The sequence below is a fragment of the Pan troglodytes genome, chromosome 8, assembly GCF_028858775.2.
Source record: "Pan troglodytes isolate AG18354 chromosome 8, NHGRI_mPanTro3-v2.0_pri, whole genome shotgun sequence".
Classification (NCBI taxonomy): domain Eukaryota; kingdom Metazoa; phylum Chordata; class Mammalia; order Primates; family Hominidae; genus Pan; species Pan troglodytes.
This window is the reverse complement of record NC_072406.2, coordinates 85,370,300-85,394,880: the sequence shown is the minus strand read 5'-3', so window position 1 is coordinate 85,394,880 and position 24,581 is coordinate 85,370,300. Positions and strand designations below refer to the sequence as shown.

The 24,581-nt window shown below is 38.9% G+C and overlaps 2 protein-coding genes across 20 annotated transcripts in view; one reads left to right on the top strand and one right to left on the bottom strand.

The window, feature by feature from the left end:
• Positions 1–24,581, top strand: part of ECD (ecdysoneless cell cycle regulator) — a 92,915-nt gene that overhangs the window by 12,801 nt on the left and 55,533 nt on the right. For 8 of the 10 annotated variants that reach the window (XM_063780754.1, XM_054660239.2, XM_054660241.2 and 5 more), the window contains 9 exons: positions 826–1,018; positions 2,879–3,007; positions 6,876–7,004; positions 8,922–9,007; positions 15,533–15,639; positions 15,775–15,961; positions 17,203–17,270; positions 18,339–18,553; positions 20,455–20,665. In XM_063780754.1, coding sequence (XP_063636824.1) covers positions 826–1,018; positions 2,879–3,007; positions 6,876–7,004; positions 8,922–9,007; positions 15,533–15,639; positions 15,775–15,961; positions 17,203–17,270; positions 18,339–18,553; positions 20,455–20,665 — 1,325 coding nt within the window. Of the gene's footprint in view, positions 1–825; positions 1,019–2,878; positions 3,008–6,875; positions 7,005–8,921; positions 9,008–15,532; positions 15,640–15,774; positions 15,962–17,202; positions 17,271–18,338; positions 18,554–20,454; positions 20,745–21,639; positions 21,980–24,581 lie in introns of those variants that run through there. The other 2 variants (XM_063780753.1, XM_016918576.4) reach the window with 2 other exon arrangements.
• Positions 3,675–24,581, bottom strand: part of NUDT13 (nudix hydrolase 13) — a 41,165-nt gene continuing 20,258 nt past the window's right edge. For 9 of the 10 annotated variants that reach the window (XR_010146635.1, XM_016918579.4, XM_063780771.1 and 6 more), the window contains one exon: positions 23,435–24,555. Coding sequence is in view for 7 of the 10 variants with exons in the window: in XM_016918579.4 (XP_016774068.3) it covers positions 24,355–24,555 (201 nt within the window). In the remaining 3 variants the exon portion in view is untranslated. Of the gene's footprint in view, positions 5,567–5,673; positions 5,864–23,434; positions 24,556–24,581 lie in introns of those variants that run through there. The other variant, XR_010146634.1, reaches the window with a different exon arrangement.

Here is a 24,581-nt window from a genome sequence, read left to right as displayed (position 1 = left end):
AGATCGAGACCATCCTGACCAACATGGTGAAACCCCGTCTCTACTGAAAATACAAAAAATTAGCCGGGCGTGGTGGCAGGCCCCTGTAGTCCCAGCTGCTTGGGAGACTGAGGGCAGGAAAATCACTTGAACCTGGGAGGTGGAGGTTGCAGTGAGCCGAGGTTGCACCACTGCACTCCAGCCTGGCGACAGAGCGAGACTCCGTCTCAAAAATAATAAAAAATAAAAAATAAAAATCTCTTTTAGCTTCAGCATACTTTGTACCATTCTTTTAGAAGAATAAACTCTGATTTTATCTTTATTCCAAAGTATAATAGGTATTTTTGTTTTGTTTTGTTTTTGAGATGGAGTTTTGCTCTTGTCGCCCAGGCTGGAGTGCAGTGGCGTGATCTCGGCTCACTGCAACCTCTGCCTCCCGGGTTCAAGCGATTCTCCTACGTCAGCCTCCCGAGTAGCTGGGACTACAGGCGTATGCCACCACGCCCAGCTAATTTTTTGTATTTTTAGTAGAGATGGGGTTTTACCGTGTTAGCCAGGATGGCCTCAATCTCCTGTCCTCGTGATCCACTCGCCTCAGCCTCCCAAAGTTGTTTTGTTTTTATAGAGCTACAGTAATCCCTTTTCTTTATTTTCCATTTCTTCCTACTTTTTTCTTTCCCTCTCTCGTATATTCTTAAGTGTATATACAGTATCTTTTTTCATCTCTTGTCACTCTCTACGTACTGCTCTCGATGAACAAAGAGATGTCAAAAAGAATGTGAATGGTATAAGAATTCTAGGTATTTATATACTGTAAAATGAAAGTAATTATGTTACCTGTCCCAGGTACCCAGAAAAAATTCAGGCCTCACTTCATCGAGCACACTGCTTCCTTCCAGCTGGCATTGTGGCAGTGCTAAAGCAGCGCCCCAGATTGGTGGCTGCAGCAGTCCAGGCATTTTACCTACGAGACCCTATTGACCTGCGAGCTTGTCGTGTTTTCAAGACATTCTTGCCTGAAACACGAATAATGACATCGGTGAGATTTCTATCTTGGTCATTTAGTTTCTCTTACTGGAAACAGAGTTGAAACATTATTATTTTTTTCTTTTTACATTTCTCAGTGCTCAGTGAATGAAACATTATTTTAATTGTTCTCTAGAAAAAAAAGGAAATATTCTGTTTCTTCATAGCATGTTAATATAGATTGAATATTCCTTATCTGAAATGCTTGGGACCAGAAGTATTTCAGATTTCAGATTTATTTGGATTTTGGAATATTTGCATTAAACTTACTAGTTGAGCATCCCAAATCTGAAAATTCTGAAATCTCAAAACTTTGAGCATATCGTTGGGACTCAAAAAGTTTTGGATTTTGGAACATTTTAGATTTCAGATATTTACATTTGGGATGCTCAAACTATACACGTTTTTTCTTTTCTTGCACCCAGTGAAGGAAATTTTCAAGAGACCTGCCTCCCCATTTTATACTCAATGTTTTATAGCTATTTTTGACCATATGTTTCTATTTCTATAATTATTTCCTTTTTTTTTTTTTTTTTTTTTTTTGAGACAGAGTCTCACTCTCTCACCCAGGCTGGAGTGTAGTGGAGCCATCTCAGCTCACTGCAACCTCTGCTTCCTGGGCTCAAGCGATTCTCCTGCCTTCCGAGTAGCTGGGATTACAGTCACCTCCCAACACGCCCAGCTGATTTTTTTATTTTTAGATGGTGTTTCGCCATGTTGGCCAGACTGGTCTCGAACTCCTGACCTCAAGTGATTCACCCACCTCAGCCTCCCAAAGTGCTGGGATTACAGGTGTGAGCCACTGCACCCAGCCTAATTATTTCCTTCTTAACAATAAAACATTTCATCTCTTCCAGAGAATTAAGAATTATTCTTGGCCGGGCATGGTGGCTCACACCTGTAATCCCAGCACTTTGGGCGACCAAGGCAGGTGGATCACTTGAGCCCACGTGTTTGAGACCAGACTGGGCAACATGGTGAACCCCATCGCTACAAAAAAATTAAAAAATTAGCTAGGTGTGGTGGTGGGCGCCTGTAATCCCCGCTACTTGGGAGGCTGAGGTAGGAGGATTGCTTGACCCCAGGAGGTTTGGGAGGCCAAGGTGGGCAGATCACCTGAGGTCAGGAGTTTGAGACCAGCCTGGCCAACATGGTGAAACCCTATCCCTGAGGCTTCAGTGAGCCATGATTGCTCACTGCACTCCAGTCTCTGCAACAGAGCAAGACCCTGTCTCAGAAAAAGAAAAAATGAATTATCTTTATCTTCCAGCCATTTAATTGCTGTATAATGTAACTAATGATAAGAATTTTACTAGCGATTACTAAAAAGTAGGCAGTAGGGTAAAATTTTTTTTTTTTTTTTTTTTTTTTTTTTTTTTTGCAACAGCGTCTTGCTCTGTTGCCCAGGCCGGAGTGCAGTGGAGCAATCTCAGCTCACTGCAACTTCCTCCACCTCCCGGGTTCAAGCAATTCTCCTGCTTCAGCCTCCCGAGTAGCTGGGATTAGAGGCGTGCGCCACCATGCCTGGCTTATTTTTGTATTTTCAGTAGAGATGGGGTTTCACCATGTTGGCCAGGCTGGTCTCAAACTCCCGACCTCAGATGATCTGCCCACCTTGGCCTCCCAAAGTGTTGGGATTACAGGCATGAACCACCATGCCTGGCCAGCAGTAGGGTAAATTTTATGGTATGTGAGTTGTATCTCAATAAAGCTGTTACTAAAAACAAGTAGGCAATGAATAGGTTGAATCTTCTTTGCATTTCATATGAATATGAAGCTTATAAATGGACTTCTCATTATATTTAACTGTGAAGTGTTATTCACAATCTTAATTTCAGGAAAAGACTCATGTATTTTGTGTCTTGATGCCCAGGTCACATTCACTAAATGTCTATATGCACAATTGGTGCAACAAAGGTTTGTGCCAGACCGGCGGAGTGGATACAAGCTGCCTCCTCCATCTGATCCCCAGTACCGAGCCCATGAATTGGGCATGAAATTGGTAATGTTGAACCAGAAAATGTTGTTTTCTTTCTTTATGTAAATGGGCTCTTAATAGAATAGTGGCACAATATACAAAGTCCAGAAATACACCCTGTTTATGTAAGAATGCAGTAAAATGTGGCATTTCAAATTAGAATGAAAAAAAATGGATTACTTAGTAAGTGATGATGGGACAAGTCTGAAGTCATCTGAAAAATTGAAGTTGATTCCCTAATACCTATACCAAAATAAATTCCAATTGGATCAAATATTTGAACATAAAAATTGAAACTATACAATTTGAAAAAAAACCAAGAACCTTTTATAATTTGAATAGGAAAGGCCTTTCTATGCATGACTTGAAACCAGAAGCTATAAAGGGAAGACTGATGAATTTGATTATGCAAAAATTAAGCATTTCTGCACGGGAAAGAAAAACTCCATAAATAAAGTCAAAAGCAAATCTGGAAAAAGTGTTATATTTGCAATCTAAATGAAAAAGAGCTGACTTCTCTAATACATAAAGTGTTCCTTTAAGTCAATATGAAAAAGATAATACTAGCCAATTAATTTTAAAATGTTCAGAACTATGAACATAGTCCACAGAAAAGGAAATACAGGTGACCCTTAATTTAAACATATGAAAAATATTGAATCTTAACTCATAATAAAAGAAATGCACTTTAAAGCTACAAAATAGTGTTTTTCTTTTTTTTTTTTTTGTTTGCTTTCAAAAATGTTACAATCTAGACATTGATAGGAATGTCTAGATTTTCTTTTTATTATTGTGCTTTAAGTTTTAGGGTACATGTGCACAACGTGCAGGTTTGTTACATATGTATACACGCGCCATGTCGGTGTGCTGCACCCATTAACTCGTCATTTATATTAGATATATCTCCTAATGCTGTCCCTCCCCACTCCCCCCACCCCACAACAGGCCCCGGTGTGTGATGTTCGCCTTCCTGTGTCCGTGTGTTCTCATTGTTCAATTCCCCACCTATGAGTGAGAACATGCGGTGTTTGGTTTTTTGTCCTTGCAATAGTTTGCTGAGAGTGATGGTTTCCAGCTTCATCCATGTCCCTACAAAGGACATGAACTCATCATTTTTTATGGCTGCATAGTATTCCATGGTGTATATGTGCCACATCTTCTTAATCCAGTCTATCATTGTTGGACATTTGGGTTGGTTCCAAGTCTTTGCTATTGTGAATAGTGCCACAGTGAACATACGTGTGCATGTGTCTTTATAGCAGCATGATTTATAATCCTTTGGGCATATACCCAGTAATGGGATGGCTGGGTCAAATGGTATTTCTAGTTCTAGATCCCTGAGGAATCGCCACACTGACTTCCACAATGGTTGAACTAGTTTACAGTCCCACCAACAGTGTAAAAGTGTTCCTATTTCTCCACATCCTCTCCAGCACCTGTTGTTCTCTGACTTTTTAATGATCGCCATTCTAACTGGTGTGAGATTACCATCTCATTGTGGTTTTGATTTGCATTTCTCTGATGGCGAGTGATGATGAGCATTTTGGCTGCATAACTGTCTTCTTTTGAGAAGTGTCTGTTCATGTCCTTCGCCCACTTGTTGATGGGGTTGTTTGTTTTTTTCTTGTAAATTTGTTTAAGTTCTTTGTAGATTCTGGATATTAGCCCTTTGTTAGATAAGTAGATTGCAAAAATTTTCTCCCATTTTGTAGGTTGCCTGTTCACCCTGATGGTAGTTTCTTTTGCTGTGCAGAAGCTCTTGAGTTTAATTAGATCCCATTTGTCAATTTTGGCTTTTGTTGCCATTGCTTTTGGTGTTTTAGACATGAAGTCCTTGCCGATGCCTATGTCCTGAATGGTACTGCCTAGGTTTTCTTCTAGGGTTTTTATGGTTTTAGGTCTAACATTTAAGTCTTCAATCCATCTTGAATTAATTTTTGTATAAGGTATAAGGAAGGGATCCAGTTTCAGCTTTCTACATATGGCTAGCCAGTTTTTCCAGCACCATTTATTAAATAGGGAATCCTTTCCCCATTTCTTGTTTTTGTCAGGTTTGTCAAAGACCAGATAGTTGTAGATATGTGGCATTATTTCTGAGAGCTCCGTTCTGTTCCATTAGTCTATATCTCTGTTTTGGTACCAGTACCTTGCTGTTTTGGTTACTGTAGCCTTGCAGTATAGTTTGAAGTCAGGTAGCATGATGTCTCCAGCTTTGTTCTTTTGGCTTAGGATTGACTTGGCAATGCAGGCTCTTTTTTGGTTGCATATGAACTTTAAAGTAGTTTTTTTCCAATTCTGTGAAGAAAGTCATTGGTAGCTTGGTGGGGATGGCATTGAATCTATAAATTACCTTGGGTAGTATGGCCGTTTTTACGATATTGATTCTTCCTCACAATAGTGTTTTTCATCATTTATTAGCAAGTATCAAACGGCTTGATAATACATACTGGGTTGTTGAGAATATATACAGAAAAACACTCTCAGACATTGTTGATAGGAATATAAATTGATTGTATCCCTTAGGAGAACATTTTGGCAAAACAGATGTTCCTTGACTTACAGTGGGGTAACTTCCTGATAAACCTGTCAAAAATTGAAAATATCATAAGTCAAAAATATATTTAATACAGCTAACCAACCAAACATCATAGCTTAGCCTAGCCTACCTTAAATGGGCTCAGAATACTTACATTAGCATACAGTTGGGCAAAATCATCTAACACAAAGGCTATTTTATAATAAACTGTTGAATATGTCATGTAATTTATTGAATATACTATAGAGTACAGTATTGGTTGATTGCCTTTGTGATCACATTGCCAACTGCAGCTTGCTGCCACTGTGTATCCAGCATCATGAGACAGTATGCATATTGCTAGCCTGCAAAAAGATAAAAATTATAAGTAAGGTTTCTACTGAATGCATATTGCTTTCACATCATCATAAAGTCAAAAAATTGTTAAGTCAAACCATCATAAGTTGGGGACCATCTGTATTCATCAACATTTAAAATGCACAAACCTTTTTAGTCAGCATTTTCACTTCTAGAAAATGATTCTCTATGTATTTTACCTATATACAAGGACATATATGGAGCATAGTCATGACAGCATTGTTCATAGTAGCAGGAGACTGGAAACTACTTAAATGTACATTAGTAGGGGAATAGTTAGATAAATTGTGCTCTAGCCATGAAGTAAGATGTATGAATTTGTGTGTGCTCATGTAAGTGATCTCCAAGGTATATGGTTAAGTGTAAAAAGCAAGGTGTAGAGTAGTGTGTATGCGTCCATTGAGCAACAAAAGGGGTGGAGTAGAAAGCTATGCATACAGAGAGGCACACACATAATACTTCAGTGTGTAGGTTACTTCTGAAAGGATGTGCAAGAAGTTGGTAATGGTGTTCTCTAGCTTGATCAGGGAAGCTCCCTGTTTGAATTATTTAGCCATGTGCATCTATTATTTTTTTTAATCAAAGGACTTTTAAAATGAAGTGATTTCCTCTCTTTACTATGTCTGAGATCATGTTCAATATATGTATAATTTCTGTTGGACAAGAAACCTTTTGTAACCCTGTTCATAATCAAACAAAAAAAAATGTAAATTTCTGGTTTTGTAATCAGCAGGAAAAGGAATCTCTTTGAAGAGAACAGGAATCTTTATTGTATATTATTTTCTTTCCTTTTATGTTTTTAGTTATCTATAATGATTGAGAAACTTGGGAATAAGTTTATATTTTTCATAAAATTCAAAAAGTGTTATAATTGTCCAAATGCCCATGTATCCAGTCACCTAGTTCTAGACTGTGGCTCAATGGAAAAAAAGTAATGTGTTATAATAAGATACGGGAAAAAAGGAACTTAGTAACAAAAATTCTACCTATCTCATCTAGGCTCATGGATTTGAGATCTTATGCTCCAAATGTAGCCCACATTTTTCTGACTGCAAGAAATCCCTTGTGACTGCCTCACCACTCTGGGCCAGTTTCCTTGAAAGTCTGAAAAAGAATGATTACTTTAAGGTAGGACTTGCAATATATTTGCTTTTAAGTATTCAATCCAGGGAAAATCAAGCCAGCGACTTAAAGTCCTATAGTCCATATTTAAATGTATGACATAATTATGGAAGCTAGACTTAAAGGAGACCTTTCTAGTTCAGTGGTACTCAGGTGCTAATGAAGGAGGTATCTATGAACTGTTTCCAGTATTAGAGAAAAACTAACACTGTTGGTATTAAATGATGAAAGTGATTATCTGTACCAGATAAAACAACTTGCAAAAACTTGATAATGCAAACATGAAAACACCAGATAGGAAAATTAGCAAAGATGTGGATTTTAAAAATTACTAAAAGATACCTAGTAAATTTCTCTTAAAATATTCAACTTCACAAGTAGTAAAGATATATATATATATATATGAACACAGTAATGAAGAATGTCTTTCATGTATGTACAAAAGGATATGAATGATATTCTGTGCTGTCGAGAGTATGGTAAAAATAACACTCCTATACCTTGCTGGTAACATTGCAAACTGGTAGAATCTTAACTGGAAAGTAATTTGGTAGTGTCTTCCAAGAGGTATAGAAAGGTTCAAACTTGGAACCTTCACTTTGAATAATCTTTTTAAAGGAAATATCCAAGAAGTGGAAAAGTCCCTAAGAATATGACGATGATAAAGATGGCACAGCAATACGAAAAGTACTAATGATATTATAGTATATATGGTATTTTTTTTTTTTTTTGAGATGGAGTTTTGCTCTTATCGCCTAGGCTGGAGTGCAATGGCACAATCTTGGCTCACTACAACCTCTACCTCCTAGGTTCAAGCGATTCTCCTCAGCCTCAGCCTCCTGAGTAACTGGGATTACAGGCCCACACTACCACACCCAGCCGATTTTTGTATTTTTAGTAGAAATGGGGTTTCACCATGTTGGCCAGGCTGGTCTCGGACTCCTGACCTCAGGTGATCCATCCGCCTTGGCCTCCCAAAGTGCTGGGATTACAGGCGTGAGCCACCGTGCCCAGCTATTACTGTTGTTGTTATTGTTGTTGTATAGGGTCTTGCTCTGTCACGCAAGCCAGAGTGTTGTGGTAGGATCATAGCTCACTGCAGCCTCGAACTCCTAGGCTCAAGTGATCCTCCTGCCTCAGCCTTTCAAATAGCTGAGACTATAGGCATGTGCCACCATTGCCTGGCTAAAGATTGTTTTTTTTTCTTTTTAGTAGAGTCGAAGTCTTGCTATGTTGCCCAGGCTGGTCTCAAACTCATGTCCTCAAGTGATCCTCCCACCTCTGCCTCCCAAAGTACTGAGATTATAGGCATGAGCCCCAGTGCCCAGCTAGTATATTCTTAAAAAATGTAAAATACTAAGTATGACTATCACTATAAATATGCATTTAGAAAACACAAATGATAATAATGGTGGGATTTTGCCATTTTTTATTCTACTTGGCAAACTTTCTGTACTTTGTTTTGTGAATTACTAGTTAATCAGCTATATCTTTAATTTATTTTTTTTTTCATAGAGGCAGGGTCTCACCATGTTGCCCAGGCTGGTCCTGAACTCCTGAGCTCAAGCAGTCTGCCCACCTCATCCTCCCAAAGTGTTGGGATTATAGGCGTGAGCCATCGCACCCAGCCAATTATATCTTAATAAGTAATTAAGTAAAAGAAAATGGTGGAAAACTTTCCAAACTGGAAATAGGCCCTTAATGGTGGAAAAGATTAGGAATCACTACATCTAGCCGCGTCCCCTCATTTGAAGAAACTGGAGCTCAAACAGGCCCATTAATGACAAAACAGGGCCTAGGACTTGGGGCACGTGATTCCTGAGTAGTAGATTATTTGCTGCCTCCCTGAAAGTTGCTGGTGAACACATTTTTTTCATGACAACTTGTGAGTAATGTTCTGATAGACCATTTTTTTTTTTTAAGGGACTGATAGAAGGTTCTGCTCAGTACCGGGAAAGGCTAGAAATGGCAGAGAATTACTTCCAGCTCTCAGTAGACTGGCCAGAAAGGTGAGTTATTGTTAAGACTCCTACTACAAAGATTGGTATTTAGGTAGTTCTTTTTATTTATTATTTATTATTTATTATTCTTACTTATTTATTTTTTTGAGACGGAGTCTCACTCTGTCACCCAGGCTGGCAACCTCTGCCTCCTGGGCTCAAGCGATCACACCACTGCACTCCAGCCTGGATGACAGAATGAGACTCTGCCTCAAAAAAGAAAAAAAAAACAACGAAAGAAATTTTGCATCCTCCTCTGTGTAATTTTACTCATCATGATATCACATTTTCCATGGCATTACGAAGTCTTTATAAACATAATTTTTAAAAGCTGCACAATATGGCCAGGCGCAGTGGCTCACGCCTGTAATCCCAGCACTTTGGGAGGCCGAGGCAGGCGGATCACGAGGTCAAAAGATCGAGACCATCCTGGTCAACATGGTGAAACCCCGTATCTACTAAAAATACAAAAATTAGCTGGGCATGATGGTGCGTGCCTGTAGTCCCAGCTACTAGGGAGGCTGAGGCAGGAGAATCGCTTGAACTCAGGAGGCGGAGGTTGCCGTGAGCTGAGATTGCACCTGGGGACAGAGTGAGACTCCATCTCAAAAAAAAAAAAAAAAGCTGCACAATATTTCAGCAAATGGATGTACCCCCATAATTTACTCAACTATTTTTTACTGTTGGGGAAAAAATTATAAGTAGCTTAAATGTCCAACATTTTAATTTACGTTGCAGGAGAGGCTCCCATTCTGCACACCAGGATAATTTTTAAACAGTTTAAAACCAAACTTCCATCTCCCTCCAGACCTGTTGTTGAATTCCCAATGTTTGTGGTTTTTAAAAAATAGCTGAATTAATATCGTAGACTTTTATTTTAGATTTACCTTTCATTTTCACTTTTTTTCATTTATTGTTATTATTATTTATTTATTTTTTTTAGACAGAGACTCGCTTAGTCACCCAGGCTGGAGTGCAGTGCTCTGCCTCCCGGGTTCAAGTGATTCTTCTGCCTCAGCCTCCCAAGTAGCTAGGACTATAGGCATGCACCACCAGGTCTGGCTAATTTTTGTATTTTTAGTAGAGATGGAGTTTCACCATGTTGGCCAGACTGGTCTCAAACTCCTGACCTCAGGTGATCCACCCACCTTGGCCTCCCAAAGTGCTGAGATTACAGGCGTGAGCCAATGCACCCAGCCATTAATTTTTTATTTTTAATTATTGTGGATACATACTAGTTGTACATATTTATGGGGTACATGTGATTACATGTATAATGTCCATGTGGCATACAATGTATAATGATCAAATCAGGGTAATTAAGCTTTCCATCACCTCAAGCATTTATCATTTCTTTGTGTTGGGAATATTTTTAGTTATTCCATTTTTTTAAGGTATTTGGAACTATATAATAAATTATTATTAACTGTAGTCACCCTGTTGTGCTACCAAACACTAGCTCTTTTTAATTTTTTAAAAAATATTTTTTGGGATTTGCCAGGAAGATGTTACTAAAAAGCGTTCCAGATCCAGACCCCAAGAGAGGGTTCTTGGATCTCATGCAAGAAAGAATTTTGGGCAAGTCCATAGAGTAAAGTGAAAGTATGTTTATTAAGAAAGTAAAGGAATAAAGAATGGCTACTCCATAGGCAGAGCAGCAAACACTAGCTCTTATTCCTTCTATTTAACTAATTTTTGTAACCATTAACTATCCCCTCTTTTCCCCCCGCTCTCTGCTACCCTTCCCAGCCTCTGGTAACCATCATTCTACTTTTATTATTATTATTATTTGAGATAGAGTCTCACTCTGTTGCCTAGGCTGGAGTGCAGTGGTACAGTCATAGCTCATTGCAATCTTGACCTCCTGGGTTTAAGAGATCCCCCTGCCTTGGCTTCTCAAAGTTCTGGGATTACAAGTGTGAGCCACTGCACCCAGCCAGCCATTATTCTGCTCTCTGTCTCTCAGTTTAGAATTGTTTTTAGCTCCTACATATAATATCATAGACTTTCCCCTAATTTATCAGAGATTGTAATAGTGAAAAATTATAAGCAACCAAAGTATCCATCAATAATGGATAAATGAATTGCAGTGTATTTATATGATAGCCTGCTATCTAGTAGTTAACCAGAGATTAACTATATTTACATATATCTGATTTAGGATTTTTCAACCTCAGTGCTACTGACATTTTGGATCTGATAATTTATTGTGAGGGACTGGCTTGCACTTCATAGGACATTTAACAGCATCCCTGGCCTCTATCCAGTAAATATCAATAGCACTTCTCCCTCATCCCCCAATCATGACAACCAAAAATGTCTCCAGACATTGCCAGAGGTACCTGGGCGGCAAAATTGTCCCTGGTTGGGAACCACTGATCTAAATGGGAACCACTGATCTAAATGAATAGATTTCAAAAACAATGCAGTGAAAAAAAAAAAAAAAAGCAAGTTATAAATACGTACAGTAATGGGTACCAAAAAAAAAAAAAAATAGAACGAATGAGTAAGACCTACTATTTGATAGCACAACAGGGTGACTATAGTCAATGATAACTTAATTATACATTTAACATACAGTGTAATTGGATTGTTTGTAACTCGAAGGATAAATGCTTGAGAGGATGGATACCCCATTCTCCATGATGTACTTATTTCACATTACATGCCTGTATCAAAACATCTCATATACCCTATAAATATATACACCTACTATGTACCCACAAAAATTAAAACTTAAAATGAAAAAGAATAAAATATATACCGTGTGGATGTTACACATACAAAAATTTTAAATATACAAAATACAATACAGGCTGGGCGCAGTGGCTTACACCTGTAATGCCAGCATTTTGGGAGGCCAAGGCGGGTGGATCACGAGGTCAGGAGTTCAAGACCAGCCTGGCCAATATGGTGAAACCCTGTCTCTACTAAAAATTGAAAAACTAGCTGGGCGTGTTGGCATGCACCTGTAATCCCAGCTGCTCGGGAGGCTGAGGCAGGAGAATCGCATGAACCCTGGAGGTGGAGGTTGCAGTGAGCCAACATCGCGCCACTGCACTCCAGCCTAGGTGACAGAGCAAGACTCCGTCTCAAAACAAAACAATACATTATTTATAGATACATATATATTCATTTATTCAACAAATATTTATTGAATGCCTCCTATGTGCCAGGCCCTATTCCAGGTACTGGGGATAAAATAAATGAACCCAAAGTGTCCTTGTCCTTATAGAGCTTACATGCTAATGTAGGAGAAAGAACGCAAGCCATTATGTAATATTAGGGGGTGGTAAGTGCTATGAAGAAAAAGCAGTGTGTGGGGTACAGGGGTAGAGACTGCTTTTCTAGATAGATTAGTCAAGGAAGGCCTTTCTAAGGAAGTTTTCTTTGAGAAGAGACCTGAATGAAGTGAAGGAGTGAGGCATTCAGGTATTTAGGAGAATAACATTCCAGCAAAAGGACAGACAGCAAATACAAGAAATAGAAACAGAAATATATATACACACAGAGAGAGAGAAAAGTGCCGAAGTATACTTGAGAAAGCAGTCACCTCTGGGGAGCAAGACAATGGATTGGGATGGGTGGCAGTGGTCATCAAAGGAAACATTAGCTTTCTCTACAATTTTTTTTTTTTTTTTTTTTTTTTTTGAGATGGAGTCTCTCTCTGTCACCAGGCTGGAGTGTAGTGGCGCGATCTCAGCTCACCGCAGCCTCCACCTCCCGGGTTCAAGCGATGCCCCTGCCTCAGCCTCCTGAGTAGCTGGGACTACAGGCGCGTGCCATCACACCTGGCTAATCTTTTTCGTATTTTAGCACAGACAGGGTTTCACCATGTTGGCCAGGATGGTCTCGATCTCCTGACCTTGTGATCTGCCCTCCTCAGCCTCCCAAAGTGCTGGGATTACATCTCTACAATATTTTTAAGGTACATGATAAACCTATACACTTTTTTGTCAATTAAAAATAAACAAATAGGCCGGGCACAGTGGCTCACACCTGTAATCCCAGCACTTTGGGAGACCGAGATGGGTGAATCACCTGAGGTCAGGAGTTTGAGACCAACCTGGCCAACATGGTGAAACCCCATCTCTACTACAAATATAAAAAATTAGCCGGATGAGGTGGTGGGCACCTGTAATCCCAGCTACTCAAATTAAAAATAAATAAATAGCCAGGCACAGTGGCTAATGCCTGTAATCCCAGCTACTTGCTGAGATAGGAAGATTGCTTGATCCCAAGAGTCAAGGCTGCAGTGAGCTGTGATCATGCCACGCACTCTAGCCTAGGCGACAGAGTGAGACCCTGTCTTAGAAAAAGAAAAAAAAGAAACTATGCACAGAGATACTTATGTGTTGAGTGAGTGACATAATGGTGACATGATTTGTTACATAAATTGATGGCACCCTGTCTGAACTATTAAGAATGGATCAAATCAAGTTGTATAAAGGACTTGCTTTAATTGGATAAACATTTGCATACCTTGCAAAATCACGTAGGTGATGGGGAACTGTCTCTACTCTGTATTATTAATATGTAAACATTACTAGGAGAGAGAATAACCCAAATAATCATAACAAAAGGCAAAATAAAAATCATTCTGGAATATCAAATGCTAAAGAGAGTCATAGTGAGAAGGTAATAAACTTTCACTAAGGTTGAAGCAGAGATGTTAAAAAAAGAAAGATAATGGAAGGCTTCAGGGAGGAGGTATTTGAGTTAAGTCTTAAAGAATGAGGATTTTTTTTTCTTTTTATGGAGTCTCTTTTTTTTTTGAGACGGAGTCTTGCTCTGTGCCCAGGTTGGAGGTGCAGTGGCGCGATCCTGGCTTACTGCAAGCTCCACCTCCTGGGTTCACGCCATTCATCTGCCTCAGCCTCCCGAGTACCTGGGACAACAGGTACCCGCCACCACGCCCAGCTAATTTTTTTTTTTTTTTTTAGTAGAGACGGGGTTTCACTGTGTTAGCCAGGATGGTCTCGATCTCCTGACCTCGTGATCCGCCCGCCTTGGCCTCCCAAAGCGCTGGGATTACAGGCGTGAGCCACCCCCCCCGGCCAACGGAGTCTCGCTCTTGTCGCCCAGCCTGGAGTGCAATGGCACGATCCTGGCTCACTGCAACCTCCGCCTCCTGGGTAATACAGACTTTGCAAAAGTTAAAGAACTTCCCTGGGTTCTGGTTTTCTCATCTGTAAAACAGGATTATTACCTTCTATAATAGTAACAAAAGGACTCAATAAGAAAATGTATTTAAAGTGTTAGCATAGCATTTAATACATGCTAGATAAATTTTAATTGATACTTTCCTTCTGGATCTTCTTTTCCTCGTATATAAAATATATATGTATATTTTTATGTATTTTTAGTACGTGTTTTATATGTATATGTACTATTAACATAATACAACTGTATGTACATATATATACATATATAGAGAGAGACCCTGTCTCTGCATGTATGTATAGAAAGAATTATACGAGATCAGTGGCTTCATAATGATGTTCCATGGAGCCTGCTTCAGAGCCAAAAAGGAAGGCCAATTGTGTAGATCTCTGAGCCTCTATCCTCCAATTTATTTATTTTTATTTTATTTTATTTTATTTATTTATTGAGATGGAGTCTTGCTCAGTCGCCCATGCTGGGGCGGCTCACTGCAACCTCCACCTCCCGGGTTCAAGCAATTCTCCTGCCTCAGCCTCCCGAGTAGCTGGGATTACAGGCATGTGCCACAATGCCCAGCTAATTTTTGTGTTTTTAGTAGAGACGGGGTTTCACCATGTTGGCCAAGTGAACTCCTGACCTCAAGTGATCTCCCCACCTTGGCCTCCCAAAGTGCTGGGATTACAGGCATGAGCCACCGTGCCTGGCCTATCCTCCACTTTAATGAAGGCCGTTTTTCTTTGAGCCCTTCTATATTTTAGAGTTCCTGGTAAAAGTTTTGTTTGAGAAAAAGGGATCTGCAACCTAAAAATATGCTTAAAAACAAATTAGAAGGCCGGGTGCGGTGGCTCATGTCTGTAATCCCAGCACTTTGGGAGGCCAAGGCAGGGGGATTATGAGGTCAGGAGTTCGAGACCAACCTGGCCAATATGGTGAAACCCCATCTTTACTAAAAATACAAAAATTAGCTGGGTGTGGTGGCGCATGCCTGTAGTCTCAGCTACTTGGGAGGTTGAGGCAGGAGAATCGCTTCAACCTGGGAGGCGGAGGTTGTGGTGAGCCGAGGTCGCACCACTGCACACCAGCCTGGGCGACAGAGTGAAACTCTGTTAAAAACAAACAAACAAATTAGAGCCAGGTGTTTTGGCATGTACTTGTAGTGCTGGCTACTTGGGAGGATGAAGTGGAGGATCATTTGAACCCAGGAGTTCGAGTCCATTCTGGGCAACAATGAAACCCCATCTCTTAAAAAAAAAAAAAAACACTCCCCAAATTAGACTAGCTAATCCCTTCCAACCTTAAAATACTATGTATTTATGATTACTATTCTAGGTTCTCTTATGAAGAAATACTCATGTTTTTTATTTTTCATAGTTCTCTTGCTATGAGCCCTGGTGAAGAAATCTTAACCTTATTACAGACAATACCATTTGATATAGAAGACCTTAAGAAAGAAGCGGCTAATCTTCCCCCAGAGGATGGTAAGTGATGGACCAGGATACAGTGGAAGGGTTAAAAAAAAAAAATTAAAATGTTCTACTCAGTCTCACAGGATCCTCTCCTAAGAGGACTTATGTGAATGTAGAATGGCAGTATTATGCTTTCTTCTTTTTCAGATGACCAGTGGTTAGATCTCTCACCAGATCAGCTGGACCAGCTGCTGCAGGAAGCTGCTGGCAAAAAAGAATCAGAGTCTGTTTCCAAGGAGGAGAAGGAGCAGAACTATGACTTAACTCAAGTCTCAGAGAGCATGAAAGCTTTCATATCCAAAGTCTCAACCCACAAGGGAGCAGAGCTGCCTCGGTAATTTGTGTTAAAGTATAAATATATAAATAGCTAGAACCCAAATGTTGAAGTCATAGTCATTGCCATTTCCACTTTTTTTTTTTTTTTGAGTAAATGAGTTGTACTGCTTGCTTTCTTTTTTGTGCCTAGTATAGTGATAACTTACTTATTTGAAGTCAGATTTCTAGAAGTCTCATCCTTTGCAATCCTTGAAATAAGCCAGAAAGATCACCCTAAAAACCATCATCCAGAACCACACAGGGAAACCATATACTTTACTCTTTAGTAGCTTTATGGGCTCAACATTTAGCTTTCAACAAGTTCAGACCTCTGATCTCCCACCCTGCAAGCAGATTGGATACTGAAAACTCAAAGGGATTCATCAGAGGCAGAAATAATAACAGAAATATGAAACTACATTTGGCAAATAACAGGAAAAACAGGTAGATAGAATTATTACTTGTAGGCTGGGCGCGGTGGCTCACACCTGTAATCCCAGTACTTTGGGAGACCGAGGCAGGCAGATCACGAAGTCAGGAGTTCAAAACCAGCCTGGCCAGCATGGTGAAACCCCATCTCTACTAAAAATACAAAAATTAGCCGGGCATGGTGGCGCATGCCTGTAATCCCAGCTACTTGAAAGGCTGAGGCAGGAGAATCGCTTGACCCCGGAAGGCAGAGGTTGCAGTGAGCTGGGATCGTGCCACTGCACCGCAGCCTGGGTGACAGAGCGAGACTCCGTCTCAAAAAAAAAACAAAACAAAAAAAACTGTTACTTGTGTATCAAATATATCATTATTAGTGTTGATGCTCTTGAACCTGATGAAAGATCTAAATTTATATTTGGTATTCTCTCTTTAAGAAAGCAGGGATAAGGGAAGATATGTTCTTGTTTATTTTTTAAGCTTTAGTTCTTAAAAGAACAGGCTTTATTTAAATGAACTCAAATAAATAATGGTTTTGCTAATGCTAGATATCTTATTGGGGCTAGAGAGTGGGTAGGTCCCTAAATCAGCATAAGCTAAATGTACATAAACAAGATGCAATTTTTACTTTTCATTTATCAGACTTTCCCATTTCTGTTGTCCTGCAAGGCCAGTAAACTCAAGGATTTTTAAAACTTAAACTACAACTTTTCTTGCTGTGCCTCCTTAGAAATTCTATCTTTGGTAGCTTTCCTAAGAATGGCACCACTTTAGAAAAGTTTCAAAGAGTTGTATTTAGAATAAATTAATTGTCTTTGTCCTTTAATATTGCAGAGAACCTTCCGAAGCTCCAATCACTTTTGATGCAGATTCTTTTCTTAATTATTTTGATAAGATTTTAGGTAAGTAGTGGTGTGATGTTGACTTTCATTTTGAAACTGTTAGTAGTATGGCTGTTGCTAGAGCATTGGGTTATGAGATATCTCAGAAGCCAAAATGTTTGCTTTCTCTTCCTGGTTTGAGTTGCTTTCAACCATGAATTACTACCCATGAATAATTTTGTAGAGGCTGCCTAGCTTAGTGCTTGACATATATAGTAGCTGCTCATTAAATTTTTTTTTTTTTTTTGAGATGGTGTCTCGCTCTGTTGCCCAGGCTGGAGTGCAGTGGCACGATCTCGGCTCACTGCAAGCTCCGCCTCCTGGGTTCATGCCATTCTTCTGCCTCAGCCTCCTGAGTAACTGGGACTACAGGCGCCTGCCACCACACCCAGCTAATTTTTTTGTATTTTTAGTAGAGACGGGGTTTCACCGTGTTAGCCAGGATGGTCTCGATCTCCTGACCTCATGATCCGCCCATCTCAGCCTACCAAAGTGCCAGGATTACAGGCGTGAGCCACCGTGCCCGGCCTCATTAAATATTTGAGAGTGACTGAATGCTGTGTGTTTAAATAGGGTTTTACATTGGCTCCCATATTATATTGTTCTTTTTTGGAATTACTGTACTTACAAATCAGTAATAAAAAGATAACTCAAAAAATAATTATAATATGTATATATGTACAGAACTGCAGAGAGAAAGATCGGGATACCTGGAAACTGCTAAAAGATGCTTACCTCTGGGGAGAGAGTGAGATTGGATACAATACTTGTATGGCTTGAATGTTTACATCAAAATGTATTCATTTATTAGGTATTTTTAAAAATTTTTTAAGAAAAATATTTTAATTAATTGAATTCACTTTTTTTTAAGCTAAATCTTTTGATTCAGCCTGTACGCTTTTCCACAACATTAAATGCACACATATCTGCCAGCATTTGTAGAAGGGATTTTTGTGAAGTAGATTGACTGTGTGTATTAGTCTTTTTCTGTGGGTAACATTCTAATTATTTTGAGATGTGTAGTAACTAAAAAATAATAATAATAATAATAATTACTAAGTGGCTCTTTCTTTCTTGGGATCTGTGTAGGGCCAAGGCCTAATGAGTCAGATTCTGATGATCTGGATGATGAAGACTTTGAATGTTTAGATAGTGATGATGACTTGGACTTTGAAACACATGAACCTGGCGAAGAGGCTTCCCTGAAAGGAACGCTTGATAATCTCAAGTCATACATGGCCCAGATGGACCAGGAACTAGCACACACCTGCATCAGCAAAAGTTTCACCACTAGGAACCAAGTGGTATGTGTGTTTTTAACCTCTTTCTCTTTCTGAGTCTAGTATGTCAGATAGCTAAAACCATATTTTATCATAGTTTTTCTTTTTTTGGTGTGTGAGATTTGAAATAAATAAGAATGTTAATTGTTTTCCTAACTCTGGTAGGATAAAGGATCATAGACTTAATTTTCCTAAACATAAGCTTCATTATATTACTTATTCTACATTATCTATCAGGATTTAAAATAAAAAGTCATATAATATGCTCAAATTAGAATGCAATTGTACACTACTACTTCTTAAATACATTTTTTTTTCAAAAGTAGTTTAAAAAAACTACAGCTTAAATGGATTTTAAAAAAGAGAGGGCACATGTTCTCAAGACCTTTTGAGACTATGCCTTGGGCCACAGTGGATTAAAACAAAATAACATAAGTAAATAAACAGAGAGGATCTTAAACATTCAAATAACTTTCCAGTTTTAACAGTTTATTTTGTATGTTTCCCTAATTTAGAGCCAAATTTAGGATTCACCTTCCGTTTATGTTTTCATCCTAGTTTTTAATGCCACCACTGTCTAATCCTAAACAGAGGTATTATGGAAAGAGCAAGAACCCTGGAGTCTTATGGGTTAGGGTTTGAAGTCTAGCTCAGCTGTCCACTGTGAATGTATCTATAAACCAGTAATCCTCATATCATAGAATTAACATGAGAACCAAATTAGACAGCAGTAAAACCTACAATAGGCCTTTAATTAATGTTAATTCTCCTTGCTTTGATCATCTAAACCACTTTTAAAACTATAGTCACTTCCAGAATTGTCAAAATCTAGTAGAAACCATACATTAGATTTATCTAAAGCAGTATTTCTTAAATTTTAATGTGAATATAAACCAAAAGATCATGTTACAACATAGATTCTGATTAAGTAGGCCTGGGATGAAGCTTGAGATTTTCCTTTTTTTTATTATTATTTTGTTTTATTTTATTATTATTATTATTATTATTATTTTATTTGAGATGGAAGTCTCCCTCTGTCACCCAGGCTGGAGTACAGTGGCACGATCTTGGCTCACTGCACCCTCTGCCTCCTGGGTTTAAGCAATTCTCCTGCCTCAGCCTCCCAAGTAGCTGGGACTACAGGTGCGCACCACCGTGCCTGGCTAATCTTTGTATATTTAGTAGAGACAGGGTTTCACCATGTTGGCCAGGCTAGTCTCTGGAGCTCCTGACCTCAAGTGATCCACCCACCTCAGCCTCCCAAAGTGCTGGGATTACAGGCATGAGCGACCACTCCCAGCTGAGATTTTCCATTTCTAATAAGCCCCAAGCGATGGAGACTCTGCTGCTCCATGGACAATGCTTTGGGTAGCAAGGACATAAAAGTCTATCGAGCTGTAATCTTTCAAATTCTTTCCCCAGCTTGTGGAATCAGAGGCCCAACTAACAATTTAGAATCTTTGTGGTTGGAACCACAAAGCCTTGTGTTTTTACTTTTAAGCTTTTTCACTGGGGGGAAAGAAAGGAACACTCGCTTCTTTCATTTTGAAGAAAATTTACATTATTATTTCATTTAATATTCACTTTTATGTTTGTTTCTTTTAAGACTCTTAGACAAGTTATAAATGTACCTTCTTAATTCTATTAGCCCTTGAGCTATTTCAAAATAGACATGCAATTTATTTGATTTGCAGGAATCTTTCCTGGAGAGAAATGTGTTATAATCTTTAGAACCAAGTTTTATTATGTGTGCTAGGCCATATAACTTATAGACTTCATTTTCAGTTTATATCACCAAGGATAAGAAGTTTCCTTTTTAATTTGGAATGCAAATTTACATTGTGGCTTAGTTATCTTTTTATTGTAACCACCATGCAACCTAATGATATATTAGCCCATAATTTTCTTTTCCCTCTATGAATAAGGAACCTGTATCCCAGACTACTGATAACAATTCAGATGAGGAAGATTCTGGTACAGGAGAATCTGTTATGGCACCAGTAGATGTAGACCTGAACCTGGTTTCAAATATATTGGAATCCTATAGCTCCCAAGCTGGACTGGCAGGACCTGCTTCCAATCTTTTACAAAGCATGGGAGTGCAGCTGCCTGACAACACCGATCACAGACCAACAAGTAAGCCAACAAAAAATTAACCAGCACATTTAGCTTCTCTTTTTTCTTTTTAAATAAATATTGAATATGATTCTGTTCATTTCTAGTTTAGATTACTCATTTGGTAAAAATGTTTCTTCATTACAAGTTTTACAGATTGACTTCTCCATGTGGCCCTCTTGGCACAAGTCTTTGTGATCTCAGCTGTGGGTTATACACAGGTTTTGAACTCGGCAGGGTAGAATCTAGCCCCTAGACAACCTTGAGATGAAATTCACACACTTCATGCTAAAGACATACCCTACCACAATATACCCTTGGAGTAATTCTAAATATTTAAATTTCTCCCTTACTGCTATTCATCCTCAGATCAAAATTTCAAGTTGACAAATTTGGATTTGAAAACTCATTCACTTTTTCTTTTCAATTTTTTTAATGAGGCATAACATGCATATGGTTAAGTGCACAAATCTTAAGTGTACAGTCAGTGAATTTTTGCATGTATGTATGTACCTGAAGCAAGATATAGAACTTACTTGTAAATAACAGCTATATTGATATGTCACATACCAAAAAGTTTACCCTTTAAATTATACAATTCAGTGGTTTTTAGTATGTTTACAAAATTGTGCAACCATCCCTACCATCTAATTCTAGAATATTAGAAACCCCATACTCACTAATAGTCTCTCATTCCCTTCTACTCCCAGCCCCTAGAAACCACTAGTCTACTTTCTGTCTCTATGGATTTGCCTATTTTGGATATTTCATACCTGATATTGTACTTAATTGTTTTAATTAATTAATTGGTTTGATATTTAATATAACTGATATATCTATTGCTAAGATGAAATGTTTATTTCTTAAAATGATGCTCATATTCCTCCTAAAATAAATCAAGTATTATCTATATATCATAAAATTCACCATTAAAAGCAAAAAAAAAGTCTTCTCTACAGACAGCTCCATATACTGACCACGTTTTTATAATCTAGGTCTCTGGATTCTTCTTTATTATTGTATGCAGCAGAGAGATGCCTTTACTATATCTTACCCTATCCAAGTAAAAACAATGGAAATAGTTTCATACTGTTCCCTCTCCAGTGACCAAGGGAGGAATTAGGAGAATGGTGTAGTAGAGTTCTCATCTGAGAACCTACTATCACGAACTAATAAAAACTGAATATGGCCGGGCATGGTGGTGGGCGCCTATAATCCCAGCTACTTGGGAGGCTGAGGCAGGAGAATAGCTTGAACCCGGGAGCCGGAGGTTGCAGTGAGCCAAGATTGCGCCATTGCGCTCCAGCCTGAGCGACAAGAGCGAAACTCCATCTCAAAAATAAATAAATAAAAACTAAATATACCATATCCCACTCCAATCCTTTGTCTTCCTAGTGTTCACTGAAATGAACTAAGGAAGAGGATAAGTGTTACACATTGACTAAAGTAACACATCAGATGATATTGTGCAACATTTTAACATTTTAAATAATAATTATTTTAAATATATTTTTATTGTTTGTTTTGAAGCTACATTTCTCATGTTAAAAATGGGGCCAGAATGCCGTCCCAGCTCAATTGTGAGAAAAAGGTTTCCCCCCATCGCACTTGTGGTACATTAGGTTTATCTTCATTGAGGATTAAATATTGGGTAGAGAAAGGGTGATAGGCAAAAATATAAATGAAATTTTTTTTTATTCTGGTTGCCACGGCTGACTGACTTTCAGCCAGGCTCACAAGATTTTACCTGTTTTTCTATTCTGCATCATGGACCCAGATGGGTTCTATTTATCCTTAGCACCTTCATAATTTATTGCCCACATATATATTCTCAGGTCAGGTAGGTCCTGTACCAAAGTTTCTTTTATTTATCTGCCATTTTCAGTATCCCAGGCCTGCTCTCTTCTGCCTCAGCTTTCAGATATCCTTGGGGTTCTACAGCAAAGCTCTTTTCCCACTCACTACTGAGAAGCAAAGTTCAATGTTGCAGCTCCTGCTGTTAGCCACTCTCATCTTTTCTTTTCCAAAAACACATTAATCAAAAAACAAACAGTTACTCCATGGTAAGTTTGGGAAACTCATAACCAGGAATTCCGCACACTCCCCTTTCTATCAGTATTTTCAGATTGGGGATGTGTACACATGCGCTCACAAACACACCCACATAGAGATAGAAAAGATTGGGAGATGGTAATACACATGGACCCTGAACTGTTTTCTTCTAACTGCAAGATATGAAGAAATCTCAGGACCTCTCTTTTGTGAGTGCTTTTCCCTTCTGCATGCTGGGTTCAGCCCAGGTAAAGGCAAGCTGCCAATCTAACAAGACAATCAAGTCCCATCACATATTATCCCTCAACATTTCCTGATGAAGGCACTTTGATTTCCCCAAAGCAATGATGGTTTGCTGGCAGTGGAGAGAGCAATGACCTTTTGAGATCAAAAGGAAATTCAGTGCTTTAACTTTTCTAGTTTTAGAATCTCTTTAGTGCTATGGGACTTTGGGACTTAGTCCTATGGGACTTTGACATGTAAATAACCTTAGGGTCTCTGGAGCTTTTGTCTTTAATCACAAATAAGTCCCTAGAATCTTCTGAAGATATGATTATTTCCTCTTTTCAGCAAGACCTCTAACATTCCTCCTGCACATTGCTTCAGTTGTTCCACTGACTTGAAACCTGGACTTAAATGTTTAATTGTCACCAATAGGGAACCTTTCCCCTACCCCAAAATTCTCACCTTGTAAAATTTTCTCAATTCACAGGACAGAAAAAGACATCAGAACAAAGGTGTGGGAATTTCTTTTATTTTCCCCAAATAAACTCTTCTCCCTTATGGCATCATATATGAATGATGAGAAATCCTAAATTTAGTTTATTCCATAAAGTTTAAGAAATAGGTCAGGTTTGGCATCTGTTTATCTCCACCAATCCCTTTGTTAATCAACACATTGTGGATGTGCAAATGCCAGCAACTGTTTTATTTAGGAAAACAGGCATGGCAAAGCAATAGTCTTTTCCCTGGGTCACAAACTGAGCATGTGACAGAGCTGAAAACAGCGAAAAAGATTTACTGTCTGGAGTCCCATTGGGATTCTACTTCCTCAACAGAGCCTCAGGGCATCTGATTTATTATAAAGTACTCTGAGTCATAATGACTTAATTGTGACTTTTATTTAACTACCATGTTCATGTAACTAGAATGCACCTGTACATGAATTTTAAAATGTCATACTGTGCTATTTTTCTTAATTCTGTAAGGGTAACAAGTAACTCAGTAATGACTTAAAACTTGCTATATATTTTCAATACTAAGATAAAAGTTTTAACCAAACTTACAACAGGCACATTTTGGCAGTTAGTGTAAACACAGCATTAACAAGCCATATGCCAGAAGATGTTTGCTTCCAAGGCCTTAGAGAAAATGACTGAACAAGGGCCTACATCCAAACTAATGCTTCCCCCTTCCCCCTGATTTTTGACAGTTGACAGCTCATCAGTTTTCTTCTCACACTGGCTTTTTTGATTGCCCATTGGTAGGAATTTCTTCCATTAACACTGCTGATAGAAGTGTCTTACTGTAGGCTCACCCTTTGCTCTGCCCTTCTGAGGTCTTTCTGCAGCTTATCTTTTGTCACTTCTCCTTTGTCAACTGATCTCTAGTTTGTCCCTCAGGAATACCAAGGAGCGATCTAAGTGACTTGATCCGGGCTAAGCAGGCAGGGAAGAACAGATCTGTTTTTCCACCCACTCCTTAATCAGTTGGTGGGAGATGGCTAACTTAGGGGGCAGCCAGAATGGGAAAGTCCCATTCTGTTGCTGAGTATAGGGGCCCTTTCTCTTCAGGGCTGTGGCTACGTCATCATGACTGAACCAGGCAGCTGTCTCTAATTCTCTCAAGTTCACCTGGATCTGAAAGACATAAGGAAGAAAAGGAT